The 26,750-nt window shown below is 55.4% G+C and overlaps 1 protein-coding gene and 1 long non-coding RNA gene across 6 annotated transcripts in view; both read right to left on the bottom strand.

Annotated features, from left to right (window-relative positions):
- The window catches only part of EXOC6B (exocyst complex component 6B), a 296,665-nt gene extending 286,872 nt beyond the window's left edge, over window positions 1–9,793 (bottom strand). For 3 of the 5 annotated variants that reach the window (XM_064419174.1, XM_064419173.1, XM_064419172.1), the window contains exon 1: window positions 9,581–9,792. In XM_064419174.1, the coding sequence (XP_064275244.1) occupies window positions 9,581–9,693 (113 nt within the window). In that variant the 5' untranslated portion in view covers window positions 9,694–9,792. Of the gene's footprint in view, window positions 1–9,580 lie in introns of all 5 variants that reach the window. The other 2 variants (XM_064419169.1, XM_064419171.1) reach the window with 1 other exon arrangement.
- Window positions 9,794–11,129: 1,336 nt separating this feature from the next.
- LOC135300160 (uncharacterized) lies at window positions 11,130–26,674 on the bottom strand. Its single transcript, XR_010362050.1, has 3 exons — window positions 26,536–26,674; window positions 12,349–12,492; window positions 11,130–11,783 (listed from the first exon to the last, which is right to left on the bottom strand). It is a non-coding gene; the product is annotated as an uncharacterized LOC135300160 (long non-coding RNA).
- Between the last annotated feature and the right edge of the window lie 76 nt (window positions 26,675–26,750).

Consider the following 26,750-nt stretch of genomic DNA (forward strand, 5'->3'; position numbering starts at 1 on the left):
GAGGTGGAGGGAGCAGATCCAGCTGGAAGTAACTCCCAGGAGGTGGGAGAGGACAACAATCCCTCCCCACGAGCAGGAATGAGGCAGGTTTGTGTCTGCCCAAACCTCCTGAACTTCCAAATCCACCAAAACTCAGTCCTGGCTCTGGCCCCACCAAATTCCTCTGTGCCAGCTCCTGCCTGGGCTGGAAATCCAGAATATTCCACAGCCAAACCTCCTCCAGCTTTTTGGGTCATTTTTCCATCCTTGTACCAAGGGCACAGCTGTGGGAAATGGTAAAGGTCAGAAGATTTTTAGAAAGTTGTAAAAAACAACTTCCAGCTCAGGAGATGCTGGGAGCTCAGAGGGGATAAGGAAGAATCCCAGGACTTGCTGGGCTCCACCCCTGAGTTTGTGTGCTCAGTTTTCCAAGCTCAGCTCCAGAATCCTGGATGCCACAGGAACAGGACTGTCAGAATTCCACCTCAGCTCCATTGGAAAATTCAGGAGAAAATAACCCAGAGAACATTCCCTGTCAGCATCAGCCCCAGCTCAGGAGCCAAGAACTGGCTGGGCTGGAATTCCCAGATTTGCTGGGGCTGCCCCTGGATCCCTGGCAGTGCCCAAGGCCAGGCTGGAGCACCCTGGGACAGTGGGAGGTGGAGGAACAGGATCATCTTTAAGCTCCCTTCCCACCCAAACCATTCCAGGATTCCCTGATCTGTCAAACATCCCAGACACAAGACCCATAATCCTAAAAAAAACCCCAAGGAATGAGGACCTGGAGCTCCTCTGCCTCAGCTGGGCACAGGAGGTGCCAAGCAGGGAATGGCTCATGGAAAACACCAAGGCCAGGAGCTGAGCAGGAATTGGGGAGCTCAGCTCAATTCCAGCCCTGCTTAATCCACTCAGGAGCTGCTCTGATCCCTGCAAACCCAATTCCTACCTCAGAATTCCACATCTCCATGATTCTGGCTAAACCCCAGCCTGGCTGACCCATTCCCATTCCGGGATTTCCTGCAGGGCGCTGGGAAGCACCAAACAGGACTGATAAAGCTGGAGCTTTATCAGGAACAAGCCCAAGGAACAGCCTGGAAAGCAAACACGCACCCGGGAGGGAGCAAAACCCGGGAGGAGCTGTTTGCACAGGACACAGGAACCAGGGAATGGCAGGGAATTACAGGAATCACCTGGAAATCATTGCCAGGAGACAAAAAAAAGGCAGGGAGTAAGAAGAATGACTTGGAAATTGTTTCCAGGGGACACAAAAGTCATGGAATCAGGCAGGGAATACGAAGAATCACCTGGAAATCATTGCCAGTGGACACAAAAGGCACAGAATCAGGCAGGGAATTACAGGAATCACCTGGAAATCGTTTAAAGAGGACAAAAAAAAGGCAGAGAATAAAAAGAATCACCTGGAAATCATTGCCAGGGGACACAAAAGTCATGGAATCAGGCAGGGAATTACAGGAATCACCTGGAAATCGTTTAAAGGGGACAAAAAAAAGGCAGGGAATAACAAGAATCACTTTGAAATTGTTTCCAGGGGACACGAAAGTCAAGGAATCAGGCAGGGAATTACAAGAATCACTTGGAAATCATTGCCATAGGACAATAAGAGCCAGGGAATCAGGCAGGGAATAAAAAGAATCATCTGGAAATCATTGCCAGAGGACAAAAAAGGCAGGGAATTACAAGAATCGCCTGGAAATTGTTCCCAGGGGACACAAAAGTCACAGAATCAGGCAGAGGATTACAAAAATCACCTGGAAATCGTTGCCAGAGGACAAAAAAAGTCACAGAATCAGGCAGAGGATTACAAGAATCACCTGGAAATTGTTGGAAGTGGACAAAAGAGGCAGGGAATCAGGCAGGGAATTACAAGGATCAGCTGGAAATAAATCCTGGGCCCTCGCAGCAGCTGGCAGTGCAGGGGAAGGCCAAGGTGCAGGGACAGGAGCCACACCTGAGCTGCCAGGGCAATGAAATCACTGAAAGGAGCAATTCCTGCTGCAACTGAGGCAATTCCTGCTGCAACTGAGGCAATTCCTGCTGGAAAAGCAGGGAGAAGACACAAAACCATGGGGAGCACAGATGTGTGCCCCCCCAGGGCTGCCTTAACCCATCCAACACTGGTTAAAAACCCCTGGAATTTACCAAAGGCTGCTCAAAAATCCTGCACCGAGTTCCCAGGGCTGCTCAAAATCCTGCCTCAGGTTCCCAGGGCTGCTCAAAATCCTGCATCAACTTCCCAGGGCTGCTCAAAATCCTGCACCGAGTTCCCAGGGCTGCTCAAAATCCTGCATCGAGTTCCCAGGGCTGCTCAAAAATCCTGCACCAGGTTCCCAGGGCTGCTCAAAATCCTGCCTCAGGTTCCCAGGGCTGTCACAGCTCGAGCTGCTGAGGCAGAGAGGATTAAAAGGGGATTTAAGCCAGGCTCAGGCTGAGCCAGGAGGTGACACCAGGTGCAGAAGGACACTGCAGAGGAGCACAGGGGAGGAAGGACAGCAGAACGTCCCCAGGGGGCAAATAAAAACTGCTTTAAATGATTTAAAATGCTTTTAAATTACATAAACTGCTTTTAAATTGTTTAAACTGCTTTTAAATTGCTTTAAATTCAGATATGACAGGGCCAGCCCTGACGTTCCAGGGAAATGGGTGAGGTTTCACCCAATTTTACGGGGTGCCATAAGGAAACCCCACTGTCACCCATCTCACCCAGTGACCTGAGCTGCAATGCCACAGGCCAGCACTGATTAAAAATAATATAAACGGTTTTTTGTAATGTAGAATACAAAAATAAATGCAAAGCTCAGCTCAAGGGGACAGGAAGAGCAACAAATTTCAATTAAATATAATAGAAATGAGAGCACTTGGGTGTCACAGCCAAGAGCTGGTTCTCCCCTAAAAGGCCTTCAAACATTTTTATTATAAACATTTTTTCTTATATATTACACCCAAAAAAAATTAAATATCAATATATATTAATATATATCAGTATATACAATAATATATAAATAGATATCAATATATAAAAATATATATCTTTAAATATATCTCTAAATACAAAACCCAGTTTAAGGGGATAGAAAGAGCAACAAACTTCAATTAAACACAATAAAAATGAAAGCACTTGGGTATCATAGTAAGCCAAGAGCTGGTTTTAAGTTAGAAAGTTTCTCTTCCCCTAAAAGGTTTTCAAACATTTTTATTAAAAACATTTTTTGTAATATATAATACTAAAAATAATTTTAAATATACCTATATATATTAAGATATATAAAAATATATCTATTTATATATAAATATATACAAATACAAAAAATATATATTTTTATATATATATAATACACACTTTTTAATATCAATACATATTTTATATATTTGTATGTATATATATATATATCTAAATACAAAACCCAGCTCAAGGGGACAGAAGGAGCATCAAACTTTAATTGAACACAAAAATGAGAGCACTTGGGGATCACAGTCAGCCAAGAGCTGGTTTTAAGTTAGAAACAGTTTTACTTCCTCTAAAAGCCTTTCTAACACTTTTATAACAAAAATTTTTTGTAATACATAATACTAAAAATATTTTACATATCAATATACAAAAATATATATATTTTATATTAAATATATATTTTTTTATATAAGTATACAAATAATATAATCTTGCATATAATTTTGTTTAAATATCTCTAAATACAAAAGCCAGCTCGAGGGGACAGAAGGAGCATCAGACTTCAATTAAACACAATAAAGCTGAGAGCACTCGGGTACCACAGTCAGCCAAGGGCTGGTTTTAAGTTACAGTTTCTCTCCTCCTAAAAGGTCTTCAAACATTCTTATTACAAACATTTTTTGGTAACATATAATACTAAAAATATTTTTATGTATCAATATAGATAAATATGTATTTTTTATTAAACTATATAAAATATATATTTATATATAACTATATAAATTATATTATCTTACATATAAATATATATTTTTTTTAGTATCTCTAAATACAAAACCCAGCTCAAGGGGACAGAAGGAGCATCAAACTTTAATTAAACACCATAAAAATGAGAGCACTCGGGTACCACAGTCAGCCAAGGGCTGGTTTCAAGTTAGAGAGTTTTTCTTCCCCTAGAAGGTCTTCAAACATTTTTATTTAAAACATTTTTCTGTAATATATAATACTAAAGTAATTTTAAATATATCAATATATATAAAGATATATAAAAATATATCTATTTTTATATACAAATATATACAAAAAGTATATATTTATATATAATATATACTTTTCCTATCAATATAATATGTATTTTTATATATATAAATATATCTCTAAATACAAAAGCCAGCTCGAGGGGACAGAAGGAGCATCAGACTTCAATTAAACACAATAAAGCTGAGAGCACTCGGGTACCACAGTCAGCCAAGGGCTGCTCTCAAGTATCAGTTTCTCTTGCCCTGAAAGGTTTTCTGCCCCTGCAGAATTAGGGGGATGTTCCAAAGCCAAAGAGACGACCCAAAATGCCTCTGGAAATGCAGGTGTGAGCAGAGAGGGCAGAGAGAGACGCAATTAGCAGCACTGGGGTAATTAGGGGAGGCTGAAGGGCAGGGAAGGCACCCCGAGCTCCGTGCCTGCAAATGCCACAGCCTGGCACGGGGTCCCAGTGCCCCCACAGGGGTCCCAGTGCTCCATTAGGATCCCCAATTCCCCCAGTAGGGTCTCCCCAGTGCCTCACTGGGGTCCCAGTGCCCCCAGCAGTGTCCCCAGTGCCCCCCCAGCAAAATCCCAGTGTCCAGTGGGTCCCCACGTGCCCCCCAGAGGGGTCCCAGTGCCCCATCAGGGGTCCCCAGTGCTCCATTAGGATCCCAAATCCCCCCAGCAGGGTCCCCAGTGCTCCAGTGGGGTCCCCAATTCCCCCAGTGGGTCCCCAGTGCCCCCCAGCAGGGTCCCTATTACCCCAGCAAGGTCCCAGTGCCCCCCAGAGGGGTCCCAGTGCCCCACTGGGGTCCCCAATTCCCCCAGAGGGCTCCCAGTGCCCCCCAGCAGGTCCCATTCCCCCACTGGGGTCCCCAGTGCCCCCCAGCAGGTCCCCAATTCCCATCCCCAGGAGGGCCGGGCTGCTCCCCCCCCAGCAGCAGGGCTGGCAGGGACCCCAAGGAGTCCCCTCCTGGCAGCAGCCTGTGCCCCTGGCATGTGCCACCCCGCTGGCAGGGACCCAAGCCACCCCCCCAGATCAGGGGCTGGACCCTCAGCTCCCATCCAGCCCTGGCAATGTCCCCAGGGGGGACAGGAACAGATAAAAACCCAATTCTGCACCTAGAAAATGCCAATTCTGCACACCAATGGGGACAGGAATCAATAAAAACCCAACTCTGCACACCAAAGGGGTCAGGAACTCATAAAAACTCAATTCTAAAGCTAGAAAATGCCAATTCTGCACACCAAGAGGGTCGGGAACCATTAAAAGCCCAATTCTGCAACAATAAAATGCCAATACTGCACCAAACTGTCCTACCAAAGGGGACAGGAACTCGTAAAAACCCAACTGTGCACCAAAAAAAGCACAATTCTGCAAACCAAGGGGGTCAGGAACCAATAAAAACCCAATTCTGCAACATTAAAATGCCAATTCTGCATATGAAGGGGGTCAGGAACTCATAAAAACCCAATTCTGCACCTAGAAAATGCCAATTCTGCACACCAATGGGGACAGGAACTCATAAAAACCCAATTCTGCAGCAATAAAATGCTACTTGTGCACACCAAAGGGGTCAGGAACTCATAAAAACCAAATTCTGCACCTAGAAAATGCCAATTCTACACACCAAGAGGGTCGGGAACCAATAAAAACCCAATTCTGCAACAATAAAATGCCAATTCTGCACACCAAAGGGGACAGGAACTCGTAAAAACCCAATTGTGCACCAAAAAAAGCACAATTCTGCAAACCAAGGGGGTCAGGAACCAATAAAAACCCAATTGTGCACCTAGAAAATGCCAATTCTGCACACCAAAGGGGACAGGAACTCGTAAAAACCCAATTGTGCACCAATAAAATGCCAAATCTGCAATCAAAGGAACCAATAAAAGCCCAACTCTGCAAAAGAGGGGGATCAGGAATTGATAAAAGCCCAATTCTGCAAAGCAAAGGAACCAATAAAAGCCCAATTCTGGAAACCAAAAAATCCCAATAAAATGCCAATTCTGCACACCAAGGGGGTCAGGAAGTGATAAAAGCCCAATTCTGCACCATTCAAAGTCTAATTCTGCAAACCAAAGGGATCAGGAACGGATAAAAATCCAATTCTGCACCAAAAAAAAAGCACAACTTTGCAAATCAAGAGGGTCAGGAATTCACGAAAGCCCAATTCTGCACCTATAAAACACCAACTCTGCACACCAAAGGGGTCAGGAACTCATAAAAACCCAACTGTGCAAAGGAACCTGTAAAAACCCCATTCTGCCAACCAACAGGATTGATAAAAGCCCAATTCTGGAAAACCAAAGGAACCAATAAAAACCCAATTCTGCAAACAAAAAAAAAAAAAAAAACCAAACCCAAAACCAATAAAAGCCCAATTCTGCACCAATAAAAGCCCAATTCTGCAAACCAAAGGAACTCATAAAATCCCAATTCTGCATCCATAAAAGCCCAATTCTACAAACCAAAGGAACAAATAAAAACCCAATTCTGCATCAATAAAATCTCAATTCTGCACCAATAAAATCTCAATTCTGCACCAATAAAAGCCCAGTTCTGGAAACCTAAAAGAACCAATAAAAATCCAATTCTGTAAACCAAAGGAATTGATAAAAATCCCAATTCTGCACCAATAAAATCCCAGTTCTGCAGCAATATAAGTCCAGTTCTGCAAACCAAAGAAGTGATAAAATCCCAGTTCCGCACCAATAAAAGCCCAGCTCCGCACCAATTAAAGCCCAGCTCCGCACCAATTAAAGCCCAGCTCCACACCAATAAAAGCCCAGTTCCGCACCAATAAAATCCCAGTTCCGCACCAATAAAAGCCCAGCTCTGCACCAATAAAATCCCAGTTCCGCACTAATAAAAGCCCAGCTCCGCACCAATAAAAGCCCAGTTTTGCACCAATAAAAGCCCAGTTCTGCACCAATAAAAGCCCAGCTCCGCACCAATAAAAGCCCAGTTCTGCACCAATAAAAGCCCAGTTCTGCACCAATAAAAGCCCAGCTCCGCACCAATAAAAGCCCAGTTCTGCACCAATAAAAGCCCAGTTCTGCACCAATAAAATCCCAGTTCTGCACCAATAAAAGCCCAGCTCCGCACCAATAAAATCCCAGCTGTGCACCAATAAAAGCCCAGCTCTGCACCAATAAAATCCCAGCTCTGCACCAATAAAAGCCCAGTTTTGCACCAATAAAATCCCAGTTTTGCACCAATAAAATCCCAGCTCTGCACCAATAAAAGCCCAGTTCTGCACCAATAAAAGCCCAGTTTTGCACCAATAAAAGCCCAGTTTTGCACCAATAAAAGCCCAGCTCTGCACCAATAAAAGCCCAGCTCTGCACCAATAAAAGCCCAGCTCTGCAGAGCCAAGCCCAGCAGCCCAGCCTGGCCCGGAGCTGAGCTCTGGGAATGCTGTTCCAGAAGGGAAGCCAGCCTGCCTCCTGGACACACAGTTATTCCATGATGCCCACAAGAAATGAGTCACCTTTATTAAACAAATAAAAGTTTCCACCATCCTCTCTTCCTGTCTGGTGTTTACCCTGAGCCGGGCCAGTTTAACTCTGCCATCCTTGCTGATCATTAATTGTAATTAATAAACCCCAGCCTCTCCCAGCCCGGACGCTCCGGGTGTTTCTCCTGTGGGAATGCAAAGCTCCACATCAAACCCAACTCCCAAGCTGACTTTAATACCAAGAAACGAGATCAGCTGCACTTTTTGTCCTCTGAAATGGAAAAAAACCACCCACACTCCTCAGCGTGGCAGCTCCCACCCATCCAAACCAGTTCTGGCAGAATAATAAATCCCATTCCCACTGCTCGGGTTACCTTGAGGAGCTTCACGGGAGAACTCCAGGAAGAAAAGTGCCAGAATTCCAAATAAAGGAGGGAATGGGCAGTGCTGGAACCAGGGAATGGGCAATGCTGGAATAAGGGAAAATGAGGGAATGGGCAGTGCTGGAATGAGGGAAAATGAGGGAATGGACAGTGCTGGAATGGGCAATGCTGGAACCAGGAATTGACAATGCTGGAACTAGGGAATGGGCAAAGCTGGAATCAGGGAATGGGCAATGCTGGAATCAGGGAATGCTGGAACCAGGGAAAATGAGGGAATGGGGAATGCTGGAATGAGGGAATGGGCACTGCTGGAACGAGGGAAAATGAGGGAATGGGCAATGAGGGGATGGGCAATGAGGGGATGAGGGAAAATGAGGGAATGGGCAATGCTGGAATGAGGGAATGGGCAAAGCTGGAACCAGGGAATGGGCAGTGCTGGAATGGACAATGCTGGAATGGGCAATGAGGGAATGGACAATACCGGAACGAGGGAATGGGCAGTGCTGGAACTAGGGAATGGCAATGCTGGAATGGGCAGTGCTGGAACGAGGGAATGGGCAGTGCTGGAACGAGGGAATGGCAATGCTGGAATGGGCAATGAGGGAATGGACAATACCGGAATGAGGGAATGGGCAGTGCTGGAACTAGGGAATGGCAATGCTGGAATGGGCAGTGCTGGAACGAGGGAATGGCAATGCTGGAACGAACCCAGAGCTCTGCTGGCTCCACAAACCCCAAACTTTCCCTGCCCAGCTCCGTGCCAGCGCCGCAGCATCTCTGCAAGTCCCAGAGCTCCGAGCCTTTGGAAAGACGCCCCGGGAGCTGCTCCAGGCTGCTCCAAGTGGGAAATCGGAGGCACAGAAACGCCTCCAGCCCTCCGCAGCTGGGGCTGACGCGGAGCAGCTGGAACCCCAAGTCCCCTGGGCAGGCACCGAGCCCGGGGCGAGGCGAGCTCGCAGATAACGCAGCATCCTGCTGGCATTCTGACCCCAGCGTTCCGCAGATTTCCGCGGCGCTGCCGGTCGGGAGGAGCTGGAAGTGCCCCCGAGCACCGGGAGCAGCCCGAAGGCAGCGGGCATCGCACACAGCGCGCCCGAGGCGGGCACCGAGTCCGGGCAGAACTTCTGCGGCACTCCCGGGGCGGGGAGGGACGCTGAATTACAAAGAGGGGTAAATCATCCCAGCGCAGCGATGCTGACCCGGCACAGCGGGACACGACAGCGCACGGATGGGGAGAAGTGACCCAAAACAACCACGTTTTGGGGGAAATCGGGCGGCTCCCCGCCACACGCAGGTTAACGCGAACACCGCACCGGGGCCAGAGCTGAGCTCCCAGAGCGAACCCCCCGAGAACGGCGGGGAAGGGCGAGCCCCGCCGGGCACCGGGGCCAGCCGCTGCCGAGAACAAAGGAGCCCCAGCAGCCCGGGGGGCCCCGAGCGGCACGGTGGCACCGGCTGGCAAAGGGCACGAGCGCCGTGCCCGCGGAGACGCCGGCAGCACCCCCGCGCCCCGCCGGGCTCCGCCGTGAGGCGCAGCGCGCCCGCCGCACCTGAGCGTGGGGCCGATGCAGGCCGTGTCGGTGCTCTCGATCTCGCGCAGGATCCGCTCGTGCTCCGCCGCCGTCTCCAGGCTCTCCAGCTCCGCCATCTTCGGCCGCTCCATGGATGTGCGGCCGCTCCACCTGCGCGGCCCCGCCCGGCCCGGCCGCCAGCGGCACCGCCGGGGCTGCTCGGCCCGGCCCCGCTCCGCCGCGCGCGGCGCCACGGGACATGTAGTGCGGGAGGGGCGCGGGCCGCGCCGGGAACCACGGGAGATGTAGGCCGGGAGCGGGGCCGGGCCGCGCCGGCAGGGACGGACGGACGGACGGACGGACGGACGGACGGACGGACGGAGCCGGGCGGCCCCGGGGCCGCGGGAGCCGGAGGGAGATGGCGGGGAGGGTGCCGTGCCCGAGAAGAGGACACAGCCCGTGTCCCCGCCGTGAGGACAGAGCCACATGGCTTGGGCAGCTCTGAATGACACAGCCCCATGGCAGTGTCCCCGTGTCCTCCTCAGGAGAGAACACAGCCCCATGGCACTGTCCCCATGTCATGCCCCATGGCTTGGACACCTCCTTAGGGGACACAGCCCCGTGGCACTGTCCCCGTGTCCTCCCCCTGACAGGGCACAGCCCCACGGCAGTGACACCATGGTGACATCCCAGCAGGAAAGAACCCGTGTCCCTGCTCCTCCTGCCCCACCCTGTCCCTCAGCCCCACAAACGATGCAGAGGTGAGTGCGGTCCCAAAGAGTGCCGCTGGGAAAACTGGTGTCCATAAAGGAGACAGAGAGGCCTGCAGCTTTATTCGGATAAAGGGACGCTTTACGGGTTTTCCCTCTCCAGGTTTTGGAGGGCACAGCCTCCCTTTAATCCCAAACTCCCGGCCGTGTGTTCCCCCTTCCTTTCCCCACAGCCGAGGAAGGTGCAGCTCCGGCATTTTACCCCAAAGCTCGGGAACTCCGGCTTGTGCAGCCCCGTCTGTTTCAGGAGTCCGGGCTCTCTGACAAACCCTTGAAATGAACTGAAAAGCGACATGAGATTGACCCCGAAGCTCAGGAGCTCCCACGGGTCTGTTTCAGGGGTCTGTGCAGGTTCTGTGACAAACCTGCTGGTTGAAATTGACCCCAAAGCTCAGGAGCTCCCACGGGTCTGTTTCAGGAGTCAGGGCGTCCAGGTTCTGTGACAAACCCTTGAAATTGACCCCAAAGCTCAGGAGCTCCCACTGGTCTGTTCGAGGAGTCTGTGTGGGCTCTGTGACAAACCTGCTGGTTGAAATTGACCCCAAAGTTCAGGAGCTTCCACGGGTCTATTTCAGGAGTCAGGGTGTCCGGGCTGTGTGACAAACCCTTGAAATTAACTGAAAAGCGACTTGAAATTGACCCCGAAGCTCAGGAACTCCCACGGGTCTGTTTCAGCAATCTGTCCAGGCTCTGTGGCAAACCATTGAAATTGACCCCAAAGCTCAGGAGCTTCCACCTGTCTGTTTGAGGAGTCAGGGTGTCCAGACTATGTGACAAACCCTTGAAATTAACTGAAAAGCAGCTTGAAACTGACCCCGAAGCTCAGGAGCTCCCACGGGTCTGTTTCAGGAATCTTCCACGCTCTGTGACAAACCTGCTGGTTGGAGTTAACCCCAAAGCTCAGGAGCTCCCACGGCTCTGTTTCAGGGGTCTGTCCAGGCTCTGTGACAAACCCGCTGCCCGAAGTCGGGAGAGCCACTAAGCCCCTGGGTGCCAAGGTCTCCTCGCTGCCGATGTGGCTCCCTTTGGGAGCAGCTGGTTGTTGCTGTTATCAGGTTTCTTTGGGAAAACAGCGCCGGAATGTCCTGTTCCCAGCACACCTTATCAGGTGCTGTCCTTGCACGGGAATGCCACAGCGGGATGGAGAGCGGGAATCCCAGATTGTGGCACCACCGAGGGCTCTGCCTTTGCTTTTGTTGTTTCACCTTCTGAGATATAAATAAAACCCTCAGTTGTGTGAGCACACCTGCGCCTCCCTCAGCCCTGCTTGTGAGGGTGGAACGCTGCTGGTGTAAATAACGTGGAATCATGGAATGGGGGGGCTTGGAAGGGACCCTAAAGATCATCTCATTCCAACCTCCCTGCCCAGGGCAGGGACACTTTATTGTCAATTAAAGAAATGAGAAAGGAATAAAAGAACTCCCCAGAACGAGGCTCCAGGACTGGAACAACACAGGTGGAGTGAGGAGAGCCTGGTGAAAACTCAGTCATTAAGGCTGGAAAAGGTCTTTAAGAGCACAGAGTTCAACCATTCCCGAGCACTGCCACCACTGTCCCTGTCCCCAAGTGCCAGAGCCACAGGGCTCTGAAATCCCCCAGGGATGGGCACTCCACCCCTGCCCTTCCCATGAGGAATTTCCCAGTGCCCACCCTGAGGCTCCCCTGAGGCCGTTCCCTCTGCTCCTGTCCCTGTTCCCTGGAGCAGAGCCCGACCCCCCCGGCTGTCCCCTCCTGGCAGGAGCTGTGCAGAGCCACAAGGGCCCCTGAGCCTCCTTTGCTCCAGGCTGAGCCCCTTCCCAGCTCCCTCAGGGATTCTGCAGCCCCTTCCCAGCTCCCTCAGGGATTCTGCAGCCCCTTCCCAGCTCCCTCAGGGATTCTGCAGCCCCTTCCCAGCTCCCTCAGGGATTCTGCAGCCCCTTCCCAGCTCCCTCAGGGATTCTGCAGCCCCTTCCCAGCTCCCTCAGGAATCCTCCAGCCCCTTCCCAGCTCCCTCAGGAATTCTGCAGCCCCTTCCCAGTTCCCTCAGCCGCTCCTCACCACACTCCTGCTCCACGTCCCTCTGTTCACACAGAGCTCACAACTCTCCCCACTGATTCCCAAGCACGGTGTCACTTTGGATGTGACACCAGGGAGGAGATGTGTCCCCTGCCAGTGTCACCGTGGGGATCTGTAGAAGTTTTCCTAGGATCCAGAATCAAAGAGACACATCAGCAGGGGGAGGAATGGTGGTAAAAATCAAAGAGTGGATCCTGGTCTGGGGCTGGATTGGGAGCTGTTCCCGGGGAAGCGCTGCAGAGCCTCCACAGCAGCTCTGGAGACTCCACAGGGACAGTCCCTGGGGAGGGAGGGCTGGAGCTCTCTGCATCCCCCCCTGGCAGCACAGGGACAATCGAGGGCTGGAGCTCCCAGCAGTGCCACCCTGGCAGCACAGGACAATCCCTGGGAAGGAGGGCTGGAGCTCCCAGCAGTGCCCCTGGCAGCACAGGACATTCCCTGCAGGAATTCCCCTGCGAGCAGCAGCCCAGCGGTGACAGATCCGGAGCTCAGCCCTGCCGGGAGCTGCCTGCGGCCATGGGAATCCGTCCCCTGGAATTCCCAGGGGAATCCAACCGCAGCGGCTCCGCGGTGACACCTGGGGACTGTTATCAATGACTGCCACCACTGAAATTAGCGGGGTTAGCGCTGTGGGGACTGAGCCAGTGTTCCTGCAGGCGGAGGTTCTCCCTGGGATCGTTAAACGCCTTTAAACAGCCGGGAGGGAGCGGGGCTGACGATCCGTGATGGGTTCGACCACAGCACGGACCCACACCGGGACCAGCTCCAGCTCCCAGAGCTCGCCCGGGGCTGCCACAACTGAGGATGTCAGGAACTGGATCTGCTGCGAGGAGGCTGCTCAGCCCAGGAGATCGTGGGACAAAGGGCTTGGGCACAGAGGTGGGAATTTAAGATCACAGAAGTGAGGATTTAAATTCACAGAGACGGGAATTTCAATTCACAGAGACAGAATTTAAAATCACCGAATCGGTCGAGTTGGGAAGGACCTTAAAGCCCGTCCCATTCCATGCCCTGCCATGGCAGGGACACCTCCCACTGTCCCAGGTGGATCCAACCTGGCCTTGGGCACTGCCAGGGATCCAGGGGCAGCCACAGCCAATCTGGGAATTCCTGCCCAGCCAGGAATTCCTTGCCAAGATCCCACCTGAATCAGTCCTCTTTCAGTCTAAAACATTTCCCTTGTCCTGGCACTATCTGCCCATATTAAAAGTTGCTCTCTCTCTTTTTTGGCACTGGGAGGCTGCAGTAAGTTCTCCCTGGATCCTCTGCAGGTGAACAGCCCCAGCTTTCGCAGCCTGGCTCCAGAGCAGAGGTGTTCTGATGCTCACATGTTTTGTTCTAACCCTCAAAACATCTTTGGGTTCCTGCTCTGGTCTGGTTCCAGCTGCTCCACGTCCTCCCCGGGGCTGGGGTAGCTCTGCAGGTGGGGTCTCACCTGGGCACAATCCCTCCCTCAACCCCTGCTGCTGCTGAGGGTGAGCCCGGGACGGGGGTGGCACGGGAGAGCCACTAAGCCAGGAACACTAAGCCAGAGCCACTAAGCCACAGCAGGAACAGAAACCAAATGGTCCCAAAACCAAAATCCAGAGGGAACCCCATCCATCTGCTCCTCCTGACCTGGTGTGGCCACCAGCACCAGTGTCACCCGGGGCCACCAGCCCTGACGGGCACAGTGTCACCTGGGGCCACCAGCCCTGCTGGGCACAGTGTCACCCGGGGCCACCAGCCCTGACGGGCACAGTGTCACCCTGAGCCACCAGCCCTGCTGGGCACAGTGTCACCCTGAGCCACAGCCCTGCTGGGCACAGTGTCACCCTGAGCCACCAGCCCTGCTGGGCACAGTGTCACCCTGAGCCACCAGCCCTGCTGGGCACAGTGTCACCCTGAGCCACAGCCCTGACGGGCACAGTGTCACCCTGAGCCACCAGCCCTGCTGGGCACAGTGTCACCCGGGACCACCAGCCCTGCTGGGCACAGTGTCACCCGGGACCACCAACCCTGCTGGGCACAGTGTCACCCTGAGCCACAGCCCTGACGGGCACAGTGTCACCCTGAGCCACCAGCCCTGACGGGCACAGTGTCACCCTGAGCCACAGCCCTGCTGGGCACAGTGTCACCCTGGGCCACAGCCCTGCTGGGCACAGTGTCACCCTGAGCCACAGCCCTGCTGGGCACAGTGTCACCCAGGGCCACCAACCCTGCTGGGCACAGTGTCACCCTGAGCCACCAACCCTGCTGGGCACAGTGTCACCCTGAGCCACCAGCCCTGCTGGGCACAGTGTCACCCTGAGCCACAGCCCTGCTGGGCACAGTGTCACCCCAGCCTCATGTCCAGCTGATTCCCCACCACCACCTCAGCTCTGCCCAGGATAAATTGTTCCATTCCATAAGAAAAGCTCCACTCTTTGTCCCCAAACTCGCAAGAAAAGCTCCACTCTTTGTCCCCAGACTCTAGCATTTGTCACCTCACATGAACATTCATTGCTGGCGGCTGCCTGGGATTTGTCCTCATTATTTGCTGCCACACAAACTTTGTCCCGTTTGAGAGCCTGTCCACAAGAAGTTGATTTATTTATTTCTTCTCCCCAGTCCCTGCCATAGCCATGCTGAATGGGTATTGTTGGAATTTATTAATCAAATCATCAGGCAAGGCCAACACGGGTGTAGCAAAGATGGTTCATAATCCCAAAAAATGAGATTGGCTCTGCCTGACAGACTCTGTTGGCCTAAACCCTTCTGGCTGCCATTAACCCTTTGATGTTGCCTTAATTTCCTCCTAATGAAGCTCCATATAATTGGGTTTTATGGAGCTGACAACAGCCTGGTAATGCTTTAAAATCTCCCCCTTTTAATTACTGATCTCAGTGTTTGCCAGGCCTCCAGAACTTCCCCAGTGGGCCAAAACTTCCTAAAAAATCAATGTGATGGGTCAGAGGGCTGGAGAAACCTCGTGTGCAAGTTCCTTTCTGGTTCAACAATCAGCCTCTGTCCATGGCTTCCCAAAGCCAGGAGCAGCTGTCCCAAATCCCTGGAGCAACACAATTATCAGAATTTATTTCCTTTTTCGTTTTTAACTTCACAACCTCCTGCTTGTTGTGTTTATTTGGGGTTTTCATTTTGTGCTGTGGTTTGGTCAGCTCCTGCAAGGTCTCCTGCCTTTTCTCCTTGCTTTTTCCCTCCTCCCTGCTGGATTTTCCAGGTGGCTCCGTGCTCTCTTCCCCTCTATCCAGCAGTGACAGGCGGGCACGAGGCCAAGCCAGGCTGAAATCTGCTCTCTGCAGTGCCATTCAGGAAAACATCTCCCACTGGAACCACGGGTTTAGCCACAAACCCGGGAATTAACAGAGCAAAGAAAGGATCAAACAAGGCCAGACCACTCCTGTGCCCCTGGAATGCCGAGATTCCTGTCCAAGGAGCCCTGGCAGTGTCACAGCAGGGCAGTGTCACAGCAGGGCAGTGTCACAGGGGGGCAGTGTCACAGGGCAGTGTCACAGCAGGGCAGTGTCACAGGACAGTGTCACAGCAGGGCAGTGTCACAGCATGGCAGTGTCACAGGGCAGTGTCACAGGGCAGTGTCACAGGGCAGTGTCACAGCGGGGCAGTGTCACAGGGCAGTGTCACAGCAGGGCAGTGTCACAGCAGGGCAGTGTCACAGGGCAGTGTCACAGGGCAGTGTCACAGTAGGGCAGTGTCACAGCGGGGCAGTGTCACAGGGCAGTGTCACAGGGCAGTGTCACAGCATGGCAGTGTCACAGGGCAGTGTCACAGGGCAGTGTCACAGCAGGGCAGTGTCACAGGGCAGTGTCACAGGGCAGTGTCACAGCATGGCAGTGTCACAGGGCAGTGTCACAGGGCAGTGTCACAGGGCAGTGTCACAGCAGGGCAGTGTCACAGGGCAGTGTCACAGGGCAGTGTCACAGCATGGCAGTGTCACAGGGCAGTGTCACAGGGCAGTGTCACAGCAGGGCAGTGTCACAGCATGGCAGTGTCACAGGGCAGTGTCACAGGGCAGTGTCACAGCATGACAGTGTCACAGGGCAGTGTCACAGGGCAGTGTCACAGGGCAGTGTCACAGCGGGGCAGTGTCACAGGGCAGTGTCACAGCAGGGCAGTGTCACAGCAGGGCAGTGTCACAGGGCAGTGTCACAGGGCAGTGTCACAGGGCAGTGTCACAGTAGGGCAGTGTCACAGCGGGGCAGTGTCACAGGGCAGTGTCACAGGGCAGTGTCACAGCATGGCAGTGTCACAGGGCAGTGTCACAGGGCAGTGTCACAGCAGGGCAGTGTCACAGGGCAGTGTCACAGGGCAGTGTCACAGCATGGCAGTGTCACAGGGCAGTGTCACAGGGCAGTGTCACAGGGCAGTGTCACAGCAGGGCAGTGTCACAGGGCACTGTCACAGGGCAGTGTCACAGCGGGGCAGTGTCACAGGGCGGTGTCACAGCAGGGCAGTGTCACAGCATGGCAGTGTCACAGGGCAGTGTCACAGGGCAGTGTCACAGCAGGGCAGTGTCACAGCGGGGCAGTGCCACAGGGCAGTGTCACAGCAGGGCAGTGTCACAGCAGGGCAGTGTCACAGGGCAGTGTCACAGCGGGGCAGTGTCACAGGGCAGTGTCACAGGGCAGTGTCACAGCAGGGCAGTGTCACAGGGCAGTGTCACAGGGCAGTGTCACAGGGCAGTGTCACAGCAGGGCAGTGTCACAGGGCAGTGTCACAGCATGGCAGTGTCACAGCAGGGCAGTGTCACAGGGCAGTGTCACAGGGCAGTGTCACAGCATGGCAGTGTCACAGGGCAGTGTCACAGCAGGGCAGTGTCACAGGGCAGTGTCACAGGGCAGTGTCACAGGGCAGTGTCACAGCATGGCAGTGTCACAGGGCAGTGTCACAGGGCAGTGTCACAGGGCAGTGTCACAGCATGGCAGTGTCACAGCATGGCAGTGTCACAGGGCAGTGTCACAGGGCAGTGTCACAGGGCACTGTCACAGGGCAGTGTCACAGGGCAGTGTCACAGGACAGTGTCACAGCAGGGCAGTGTCACAGCATGGCAGTGTCACAGGGCAGTGTCACAGGGCAGTGTCACAGGGCAGTGTCACAGCATGGCAGTGTCACAGGGCAGTGTCACAGGGCAGTGTCACAGCATGGCAGTGTCACAGCATGGCAGTGTCACAGGGCAGTGTCACAGGGCAGTGTCACAGCGGGGCAGTGTCACAGGGCAGTGTCACAGGGCACTGTCACAGGGCAGTGTCACAGCGGGGCAGTGTCACAGGGCAGTGTCACAGCATGGCAGTGTCACAGGGCAGTGTCACAGGGCAGTGTCACAGCATGGCAGTGTCACAGCAGGGCAGTGTCACAGGGCAGTGTCACAGGGCAGTGTCACAGCAGGGCAGTGTCACAGCGGGGCAGTGTCACAGGGCAGTGTCACAGGGCAGTGTCACTGGGCAGTGTCACAGCAGGGCAGTGTCACAGGGCAGTGTCACAGGGCAGTGTCACAGCAGGGCAGTGTCACAGCATGGCAGTGTCACAGGGCAGTGTCACAGCAGGGCAGTGTCACAGGGCAGTGTCACAGGGCAGTGTCACAGCAGGGCAGTGTCACAGCAGGGCAGTGTCACAGCGGGGCAGTGTCACAGGGCAGTGTCACAGGGCAGTGTCACAGGGCAGTGTCACAGCAGGGCAGTGTCACAGGGCAGTGTCACAGGGCAGTGTCACAGCGGGGCAGTGTCACAGGGCAGTGTCACAGGGCAGTGTCACAGCAGGGCAGTGTCACAGGGCAGTGTCACAGGGCAGTGTCACAGCGGGGCAGTGTCACAGGGCAGTGTCACAGCATGGCAGTGTCACAGCAGGGCAGTGTCACAGCAGGGCAGTGTCACAGGGCAGTGTCACAGGGCAGTGTCACAGCAGGGCAGTGTCACAGCAGGGCAGTGTCACAGGGGGGCAGTGTCACAGCAGGGCAGTGTCACAGGGCAGTGTCACAGGGCAGTGTCACAGGGCAGTGTCACAGCATGGCAGTGTCACAGGGCAGTGTCACAGGGCAGTGTCACAGCGGGGCAGTGTCACAGCAGGGCAGTGCCACAGGGCAGTGTCACAGCAGGGCAGTGTCACAGGGCACTGTCACAGGGCAGTGTCACAGGGCAGTGTCACAGGGCAGTGTCACAGCAGGGCAGTGTCACAGGGCAGTGTCACAGGGCAGTGTCACATCAGGGCAGTGTCACAGGGCAGTGTCACAGGGCAGTGTCACAGCAGGGCAGTGTCACAGGGCAGTGTCACAGGGCAGTGTCACAGCAGGGCAGTGTCACAGCAGGGCAGTGTCACAGGGCAGTGTCACAGGGCAGTGTCACAGCAGGGCAGTGTCACAGGGCAGTGTCACAGGGCAGTGTCACAGCAGGGCAGTGTCACAGCAGGGCAGTGTCACAGGGCAGTGTCACAGGGCAGTGTCACAGCAGGGCAGTGTCACAGCAGGGCAGTGTCACAGGGCAGTGTCACATCAGGGCAGTGTCACAGCATGGCAGTGTCACAGGGCAGTGTCACAGGGCAGTGTCACATCAGGGCAGTGTCACAGCAGGACAGTGTCACAGGGCAGTGTCACAGCAGGGCAGTGTCACAGCGGGGCAGTGTCACAGGGCAGTGTCACAGGGCAGTGTCACAGCGGGGCAGTGTCACAGGGCAGTGCCACAGGGCAGTGTCACAGGGCAGTGTCACAGGGCAGTGTCACAGCAGGGCAGTGTCACAGGGCAGTGTCACAGGGCAGTGTCACAGCGGGGCAGTGTCACAGGGCAGTGTCACAGGGCAGTGTCACAGCGGGGCAGTGTCACAGGGCAGTGTCACAGCAGGGCAGTGTCACAGCATGGCAGTGTCACAGGGCAGTGTCACAGGGCAGTGTCACATCAGGGCAGTGTCACAGCAGGACAGTGTCACAGGGCAGTGTCACAGGGCAGTGTCACAGGGCAGTGTCACAGCAGGGCAGTGTCACAGGGCAGTGTCACAGGGCAGTGTCACAGGGCAGTGTCACAGCGGGGCAGTGTCACAGGGCAGTGTCACAGGGCAGTGTCACAGGGCAGTGTCACAGCAGGGCAGTGTCACAGGGCAGTGTCACAGGGCAGTGTCACAGGGCAGTGTCACAGCAGGGCAGTGTCACAGGGCAGTGTCACAGGGCAGTGCCACAGGGCAGTGTCACAGGGCAGTGTCACAGCAGGGCAGTGTCACAGGGCAGTGTCACAGGGCAGTGTCACAGGGCAGTGTCACAGGGCAGTGTCACAGCATGGCAGTGTCACAGGGCAGTGCCACAGGGCAGTGTCACAGGGCAGTGTCACAGCAGGGCAGTGTCACAGGGCAGTGTCACAGGGCAGTGTCACAGCAGGGCAGTGTCACAGCGGGGCAGTGCCACAGGGCAGTGTCACAGGGCAGTGTCACAGCATGGCAGTGTCACAGGGCAGTGTCACAGCAGGGCAGTGTCACAGCGGGGCAGTGTCACAGGGCAGTGTCACAGGGCAGTGTCACAGCAGGGCAGTGTCACAGCGGGGCAGTGCCACAGGGCAGTGTCACAGGGCAGTGTCACAGCAGGGCAGTGTCACAGCTCGGCAGTGTCACAGGGCAGTGTCACAGCATGGCAGTGTCACAGGGCAGTGTCACAGCAGGGCAGTGTCACAGCATGGCAGTGTCACAGGGCAGTGTCACAGGGCAGTGTCACAGCAGGGCAGTGTCACAGCATGGCAGTGTCACAGGGCAGTGTCACAGGGCAGTGTCACAGGGCAGTGTCACAGCGGGGCAGTGTCACAGGGCAGTGTCACAGGGCAGTGTCACAGGGCAGTGTCACAGCAGGGCAGTGTCACAGCATGGCAGTGTCACAGGGCAGTGTCACAGCGGGGCAGTGTCACAGGGCAGTGTCACAGGGCAGTGTCACAGCAGGGCAGTGTCACAGGGCAGTGTCACAGGGCAGTGTCACAGCATGGCAGTGTCACAGCATGGCAGTGTCACAGGGCAGTGTCACAGGGCAGTGTCACAGGGCAGTGTCACAGCAGGGCAGTGTCACAGCATGGCAGTGTCACAGGGCAGTGTCACAGGGCAGTGTCACAGGGCAGTGTCACAGGGCAGTGTCACAGCGGGGCAGTGTCACAGGGCAGTGTCACAGGGCAGTGTCACAGGGCAGTGTCACAGCAGGGCAGTGTCACAGGGCAGTGCCACAGGGCAGTGTCACAGGGCAGTGTCACAGCAGGGCAGTGTCACAGGGCAGTGTCACAGGGCAGTGTCACAGCAGGGCAGTGTCACAGGGCAGTGTCACATCAGGGCAGTGTCACAGCATGGCAGTGTCACAGGGCAGTGTCACAGGGCAGTGTCACAGGGCAGTGTCACAGCAGGGCAGTGTCACAGGGCAGTGTCACAGGGCAGTGTCACAGGGCAGTGTCACAGCAGGGCAGTGTCACAGGGCAGTGCCACAGGGCAGTGTCACAGGGCAGTGTCACAGCAGGGCAGTGTCACAGGGCAGTGTCACAGGGCAGTGTCACAGGGCAGTGTCACAGGGGGGGCAGTGTCACAGGGCAGTGTCACAGCAGGGCAGTGTCACAGGGCAGTGTCACAGGGCAGTGTCACAGCAGGGCAGTGCCACAGGGCAGTGTCACAGGGCAGTGTCACAGCGGGGCAGTGTCACAGGGCAGTGTCACAGGGCAGTGTCACAGGGCAGTGTCACAGTAGGGCAGTGTCACAGCATGGCAGTGTCACAGGGCAGTGTCACAGGGCAGTGTCACAGCAGGGCAGTGCCACAGGGCAGTGTCACAGCAGGGCAGTGTCACAGGGCAGTGTCACAGGGCAGTGTCACAGCAGGGCAGTGTCACAGCGGGGCAGTGCCACAGGGCAGTGTCACATCAGGGCAGTGTCACAGGGCAGTGTCACAGGGCAGTGTCACAGGGCAGTGTCACAGCAGGGCAGTGTCACAGCGGGGCAGTGTCACAGGGCAGTGTCACAGCGGGGCAGTGTCACAGGGCAGTGTCACAGGGCAGTGTCACAGGGCAGTGTCACAGCATGGCAGTGTCACAGGGCAGTGTCACAGGGCAGTGTCACAGGGCAGTGTCACAGCAGGGCAGTGTCACAGCATGGCAGTGTCACAGGGCAGTGTCACAGGGCAGTGTCACAGCATGGCAGTGTCACAGGGCAGTGTCACAGGGCGGTGTCACAGGGCAGTGTCACAGCTGGGCAGTGTCACAGGGCAGTGTCACAGGGCAGTGTCACAGGGCAGTGTCACAGCATGGCAGTGTCACAGCAGGGCAGTGTCACAGCAGGGCAGTGTCACAGGGCAGTGTCACATCAGGGCAGTGTCACAGCATGGCAGTGTCACAGGGCAGTGTCACAGGGCAGTGTCACAGGGCAGTGTCACAGGGCAGTGTCACAGCAGGGCAGTGTCACAGGGCAGTGTCACAGGGCAGTGTCACAGCGGGGCAGTGTCACAGGGCAGTGTCACAGGGCAGTGTCACAGCATGGCAGTGTCACAGGGCAGTGTCACAGGGCAGTGTCACAGGGCAGTGTCACAGCATGGCAGTGTCACAGGGCAGTGTCACAGGGCAGTGTCACAGCAGGGCAGTGTCACAGCAGGGCAGTGTCACAGGGCAGTGTCACAGGGGGGCAGTGTCACAGGGCAGTGTCACAGGGCAGTGTCACAGCATGGCAGTGTCACAGGGCAGTGTCACAGGGCAGTGTCACAGGGCAGTGTCACAGCATGGCAGTGTCACAGGGCAGTGTCACAGGGCAGTGTCACAGGGCAGTGTCACAGCAGGGCAGTGTCACAGCAGGGCAGTGTCACAGGGCAGTGTCACAGCAGGGCAGTGTCACAGCATGACAGTGTCACAGGGCAGTGTCACAGGGCAGTGTCACAGGGCGGTGTCACAGCAGGGCAGTGTCACAGGGCAGTGTCACAGGGCAGTGTCACAGCGGGGCAGTGTCACAGCAGGGCAGTGTCACAGCAGGGCAGTGTCACAGGGCAGTGTCACAGGGCAGTGTCACAGCAGGGCAGTGTCACAGGGCAGTGTCACAGGGCAGTGTCACAGGGCAGTGTCACAGCGGGGCAGTGTCACAGGGCAGTGTCACAGGGCAGTGTCACAGCGGGGCAGTGCCACAGGGCAGTGTCACAGGGCAGTGTCACAGGGCAGTGTCACAGCCGGGCAGTGTCACAGGGCAGTGTCACAGGGCAGTGTCACAGCGGGGCAGTGTCACAGCAGGGCAGTGTCACAGCAGGGCAGTGCCACAGGGCAGTGTCACAGGGCAGTGTCACAGGGCAGTGTCACAGCAGGGCAGTGTCACAGCGGGGCAGTGTCACAGGGCAGTGTCACAGGGCAGTGTCACAGGGCAGTGTCACAGCAGGGCAGTGTCACAGGGCAGTGTCACAGGGCAGTGTCACAGGGCAGTGTCACAGCAGGGCAGTGTCACAGCGGGGCAGTGTCACAGGGCAGTGTCACAGCAGGGCAGTGTCACAGCAGGGCAGTGTCACAGGGCAGTGTCACAGGGCAGTGTCACAGTAGGGCAGTGTCACAGGGCAGTGTCACAGGGCAGTGTCACAGCAGGGCAGTGTCACAGCAGGGCAGTGTCACAGCATGGCAGTGTCACAGGGCAGTGTCACAGGGCAGTGTCACAGTAGGGCAGTGTCACAGGGCAGTGTCACAGGGCAGTGTCACAGGGCAGTGTCACAGGGCAGTGTCACAGCAGGGCAGTGTCACAGCAGGGCAGTGTCACAGGGCAGTGTCACAGCAGGGCAGTGTCACAGGGCAGTGTCACAGGGCAGTGTCACAGGGCAGTGTCACAGGGGGGCAGTGTCACAGGGCAGTGTCACAGGGCAGTGTCACAGCATGGCAGTGTCACAGCGGGGCAGTGTCACAGGGCAGTGTCACAGCAGGGCAGTGTCACAGCAGGGCAGTGTCACAGGGCAGTGTCACAGCAGGGCAGTGTCACAGGGCAGTGTCACAGGGCAGTGTCACAGGGCAGTGTCACAGCAGGGCAGTGTCACAGGGCAGTGTCACAGCATGGCAGTGTCACAGGGCAGTGTCACAGCAGGGCAGTGTCACAGCAGGGCAGTGTCACAGGGCAGTGTCACAGGGCAGTGTCACAGGGCAGTGTCACAGCAGGGCAGTGTCACAGCATGGCAGTGTCACAGGGCAGTGTCACAGCAGGGCAGTGTCACAGCAGGGCAGTGTCACAGGGCAGTGTCACAGCAGGGCAGTGTCACAGCATGGCAGTGTCACAGGGCAGTGTCACAGCAGGGCAGTGTCACAGCAGGGCAGTGTCACAGGGCAGTGTCACAGCAGGGCAGTGTCACAGTAGGGCAGTGTCACAGGGCAGTGTCACAGGGCAGTGTCACAGCAGGGCAGTGTCACAGCATGGCAGTGTCACAGGGCAGTGTCACAGGGCAGTGTCACAGTAGGGCAGTGTCACAGGGCAGTGTCACAGGGCAGTGTCACAGGGCAGTGTCACAGCGGGGCAGTGTCACAGGGCAGTGTCACAGCAGGGCAGTGTCACAGGGCAGTGTCACAGGGCAGTGTCACAGGGCAGTGTCACAGCAGGGCAGTGTCACAGGGCAGTGTCACAGGGCAGTGTCACAGCGGGGCAGTGTCACAGGGCAGTGTCACAGGGCAGTGTCACAGCAGGGCAGTGTCACAGGGCAGTGTCACAGGGCAGTGTCACATCAGGGCAGTGTCACAGCATGGCAGTGTCACAGGGCAGTGTCACAGGGCAGTGTCACAGCAGGACAGTGTCACAGGGCAGTGTCACAGCCGGGCAGTGTCACAGCGGGGCAGTGTCACAGGGCAGTGTCACAGGGCAGTGTCACAGCAGGGCAGTGTCACAGCGGGGCAGTGTCACAGGGCAGTGTCACAGGGCAGTGTCACAGGGCAGTGTCACAGCTGGGCAGTGTCACAGCAGGGCAGTGTCACAGGGCAGTGTCACAGGGCAGTGTCACAGCAGGGCAGTGTCACAGCAGGGCAGTGTCACAGGGCAGTGTCACAGGGCAGTGTCACAGTAGGGCAGTGTCACAGGGCAGTGTCACAGGGCAGTGTCACAGCAGGGCAGTGTCACAGCGGGGCAGTGTCACAGCAGGGCAGTGTCACAGCAGGGCAGTGCCACAGGGCAGTGTCACAGGGCAGTGTCACAGGGCAGTGTCACAGCAGGGCAGTGTCACAGCGGGGCAGTGCCACAGGGCAGTGTCACAGGGCAGTGTCACAGGGCAGTGTCACAGCAGGGCAGTGTCACAGGGCAGTGTCACAGGGCAGTGTCACAGCAGGGCAGTGTCACAGGGCAGTGTCACAGGGCAGTGTCACAGGGCAGTGTCACAGCAGGGCAGTGTCACAGCGGGGCAGTGTCACAGGGCAGTGTCACAGCAGGGCAGTGTCACAGCAGGGCAGTGTCACAGGGCAGTGTCACAGGGCAGTGTCACAGCAGGGCAGTGTCACAGCAGGGCAGTGTCACAGTAGGGCAGTGTCACAGGGCAGTGTCACAGGGCAGTGTCACAGCGGGGCAGTGTCACAGGGCAGTGTCACAGGGCAGTGTCACAGGGCAGTGTCACAGGGGGGCAGTGTCACAGGGCAGTGTCACAGGGCAGTGTCACAGGGCAGTGTCACAGCAGGGCAGTGTCACAGGGCACTGTCACAGGGCAGTGTCACAGCAGGGCAGTGTCACAGCGGGGCAGTGTCACAGGGCAGTGTCACAGCAGGGCAGTGCCAGCTCCACACATTCCCACTGCCCTGGGTGGCGTTTCCCTCTGGAAGGGGATCCCCCTGAGGGACTCCCCCTCCGACCCCTCTGGATTTTCGGTGTCACTGCCACCCCCAAGCCTGGAACCTCCCAGGGCCGGGCTGCAGTCCCCGTCCCTGAGGCATTCCCAGGCCCCCTGGCTGTGGCCCTTGGGGACACGCAGTGCTGGCCTGGGCAGGGCTGGGATGGCATTCCCAGAGCAGCTGCAGCTGCCCCTGCATCCCTGGCAGTGCCCCAGGCCAGCAGCTATGAGCTGTCCCTGCCCTGGGATGAGATGTTTTCAAGATCCCTCCTCAAGCAAACTATCCTGGGATTCCATCATCATTTCTCAGGTCTCCAGTTCCAGCTCCCTCCCACTGATTTTTAATTTTTAAAAAAAAATTTAATTTATCAGGAGCAACTTTTAGCAGCTAAAACTAAAAATCCTTTCTCAACCCTCCCTCCTGCCCAGAGCCACAGAATGGTTTGGGTTGGGAGCCACCTCAAAGCCCATCCCATTCCAACTCCCACCTGGGCAGGAACACCTTCCAGAGGCAACTCCAAGTCCCGTTGAACCCTTGCAGGGCTCAGGAATGTCCTGGTGGAGCACTGGGCTGCTGGAAGGGCAGTCCAGCAAACGCTGCCCATTTCCAGCTGGCCCAGCTCCTGTGGGTGCCAGGGCAGCAATCCTGATGGATGCTGCCAAACTGGGAAGGGGGGAACTGGCAGTGACTGAAGCAAGTTCTGCCATCAAGAAGCTACTTGTGAAAAAAATACACATTTGCTGTCTTTTTTTTTTTTTTTTTTGCTGATGATCTTAATTTCGCCGAATGTGTAAGATTTGCTTTAGCAAAACAAATAGCGCTCTTGGGTTTTTGCCATGCCATGAATTTTTAATGCTTTATTAGAGTGCTGGAGGGTTCCAGCCCAGTCTGGAGCTGCTTAATGGAGTGAAATCCCACTCCATTACCTGCCTGGAACCATCTGGCCTGGCACTGAAATCTGGGAATCCAAGCCCTGCTGCCAGCTCCTTCCACACAAACCAGGTATTCCTTGGAAAAACCCTCCCTGAAATTTGTCTGCACCTTCGTGCACAGAGGTGTTTATTTTTAAAAAGGATTTTAGGGCTTTTTGTGATCAGAGCGGGCTTTTATTCCCTAGCAAAGTAACAGTGCTGGATGCCAAAAAATTTGGGATTGCAGAGGGAAAAGGGGAGGGAAGGCTTTGGTGCCCAGCAGGTGGGGACAAGGCTGGGCAGGCACAAAAGAAGAGAATTTAAAACCGCGGGGAGGAAAAAAAAAAAATATATACATATCTTTTCAAAAGGATTAAATTTTTTGATTTAAAAATATTCGAAAAATATGGTGAAAAGTGCATTGAAAAAACGTAATGGAGAAAAGGCCAAGGGCGGCCGCGCTGTGGGCAGGCGAGGCCCGGCGCTCCAGGGACGCGGCCACATCACCAGACCTGGTCCTGTTGGCGCTCGTTGCTGGTTCCGATCCCGCTCCGTGGCTGTTCCCGGTCCCGGGCTCATTCCCGGTCCCATTCCCGTTCCTTTTCCCGGTCCGGGTCCCGCCGCTCCCTCACGGAAGCCGCACGCCCTCACAGCGGCCGCAAGGGGGCGCCCCGCTCCGACCACGCCCCCATGAGCGCGCGGCGGGCCGAACCCGCCGGCACCGACC

This window comes from Passer domesticus, chromosome 4 (assembly GCF_036417665.1).
Source record: "Passer domesticus isolate bPasDom1 chromosome 4, bPasDom1.hap1, whole genome shotgun sequence".
NCBI classification, from domain to species: domain Eukaryota; kingdom Metazoa; phylum Chordata; class Aves; order Passeriformes; family Passeridae; genus Passer; species Passer domesticus.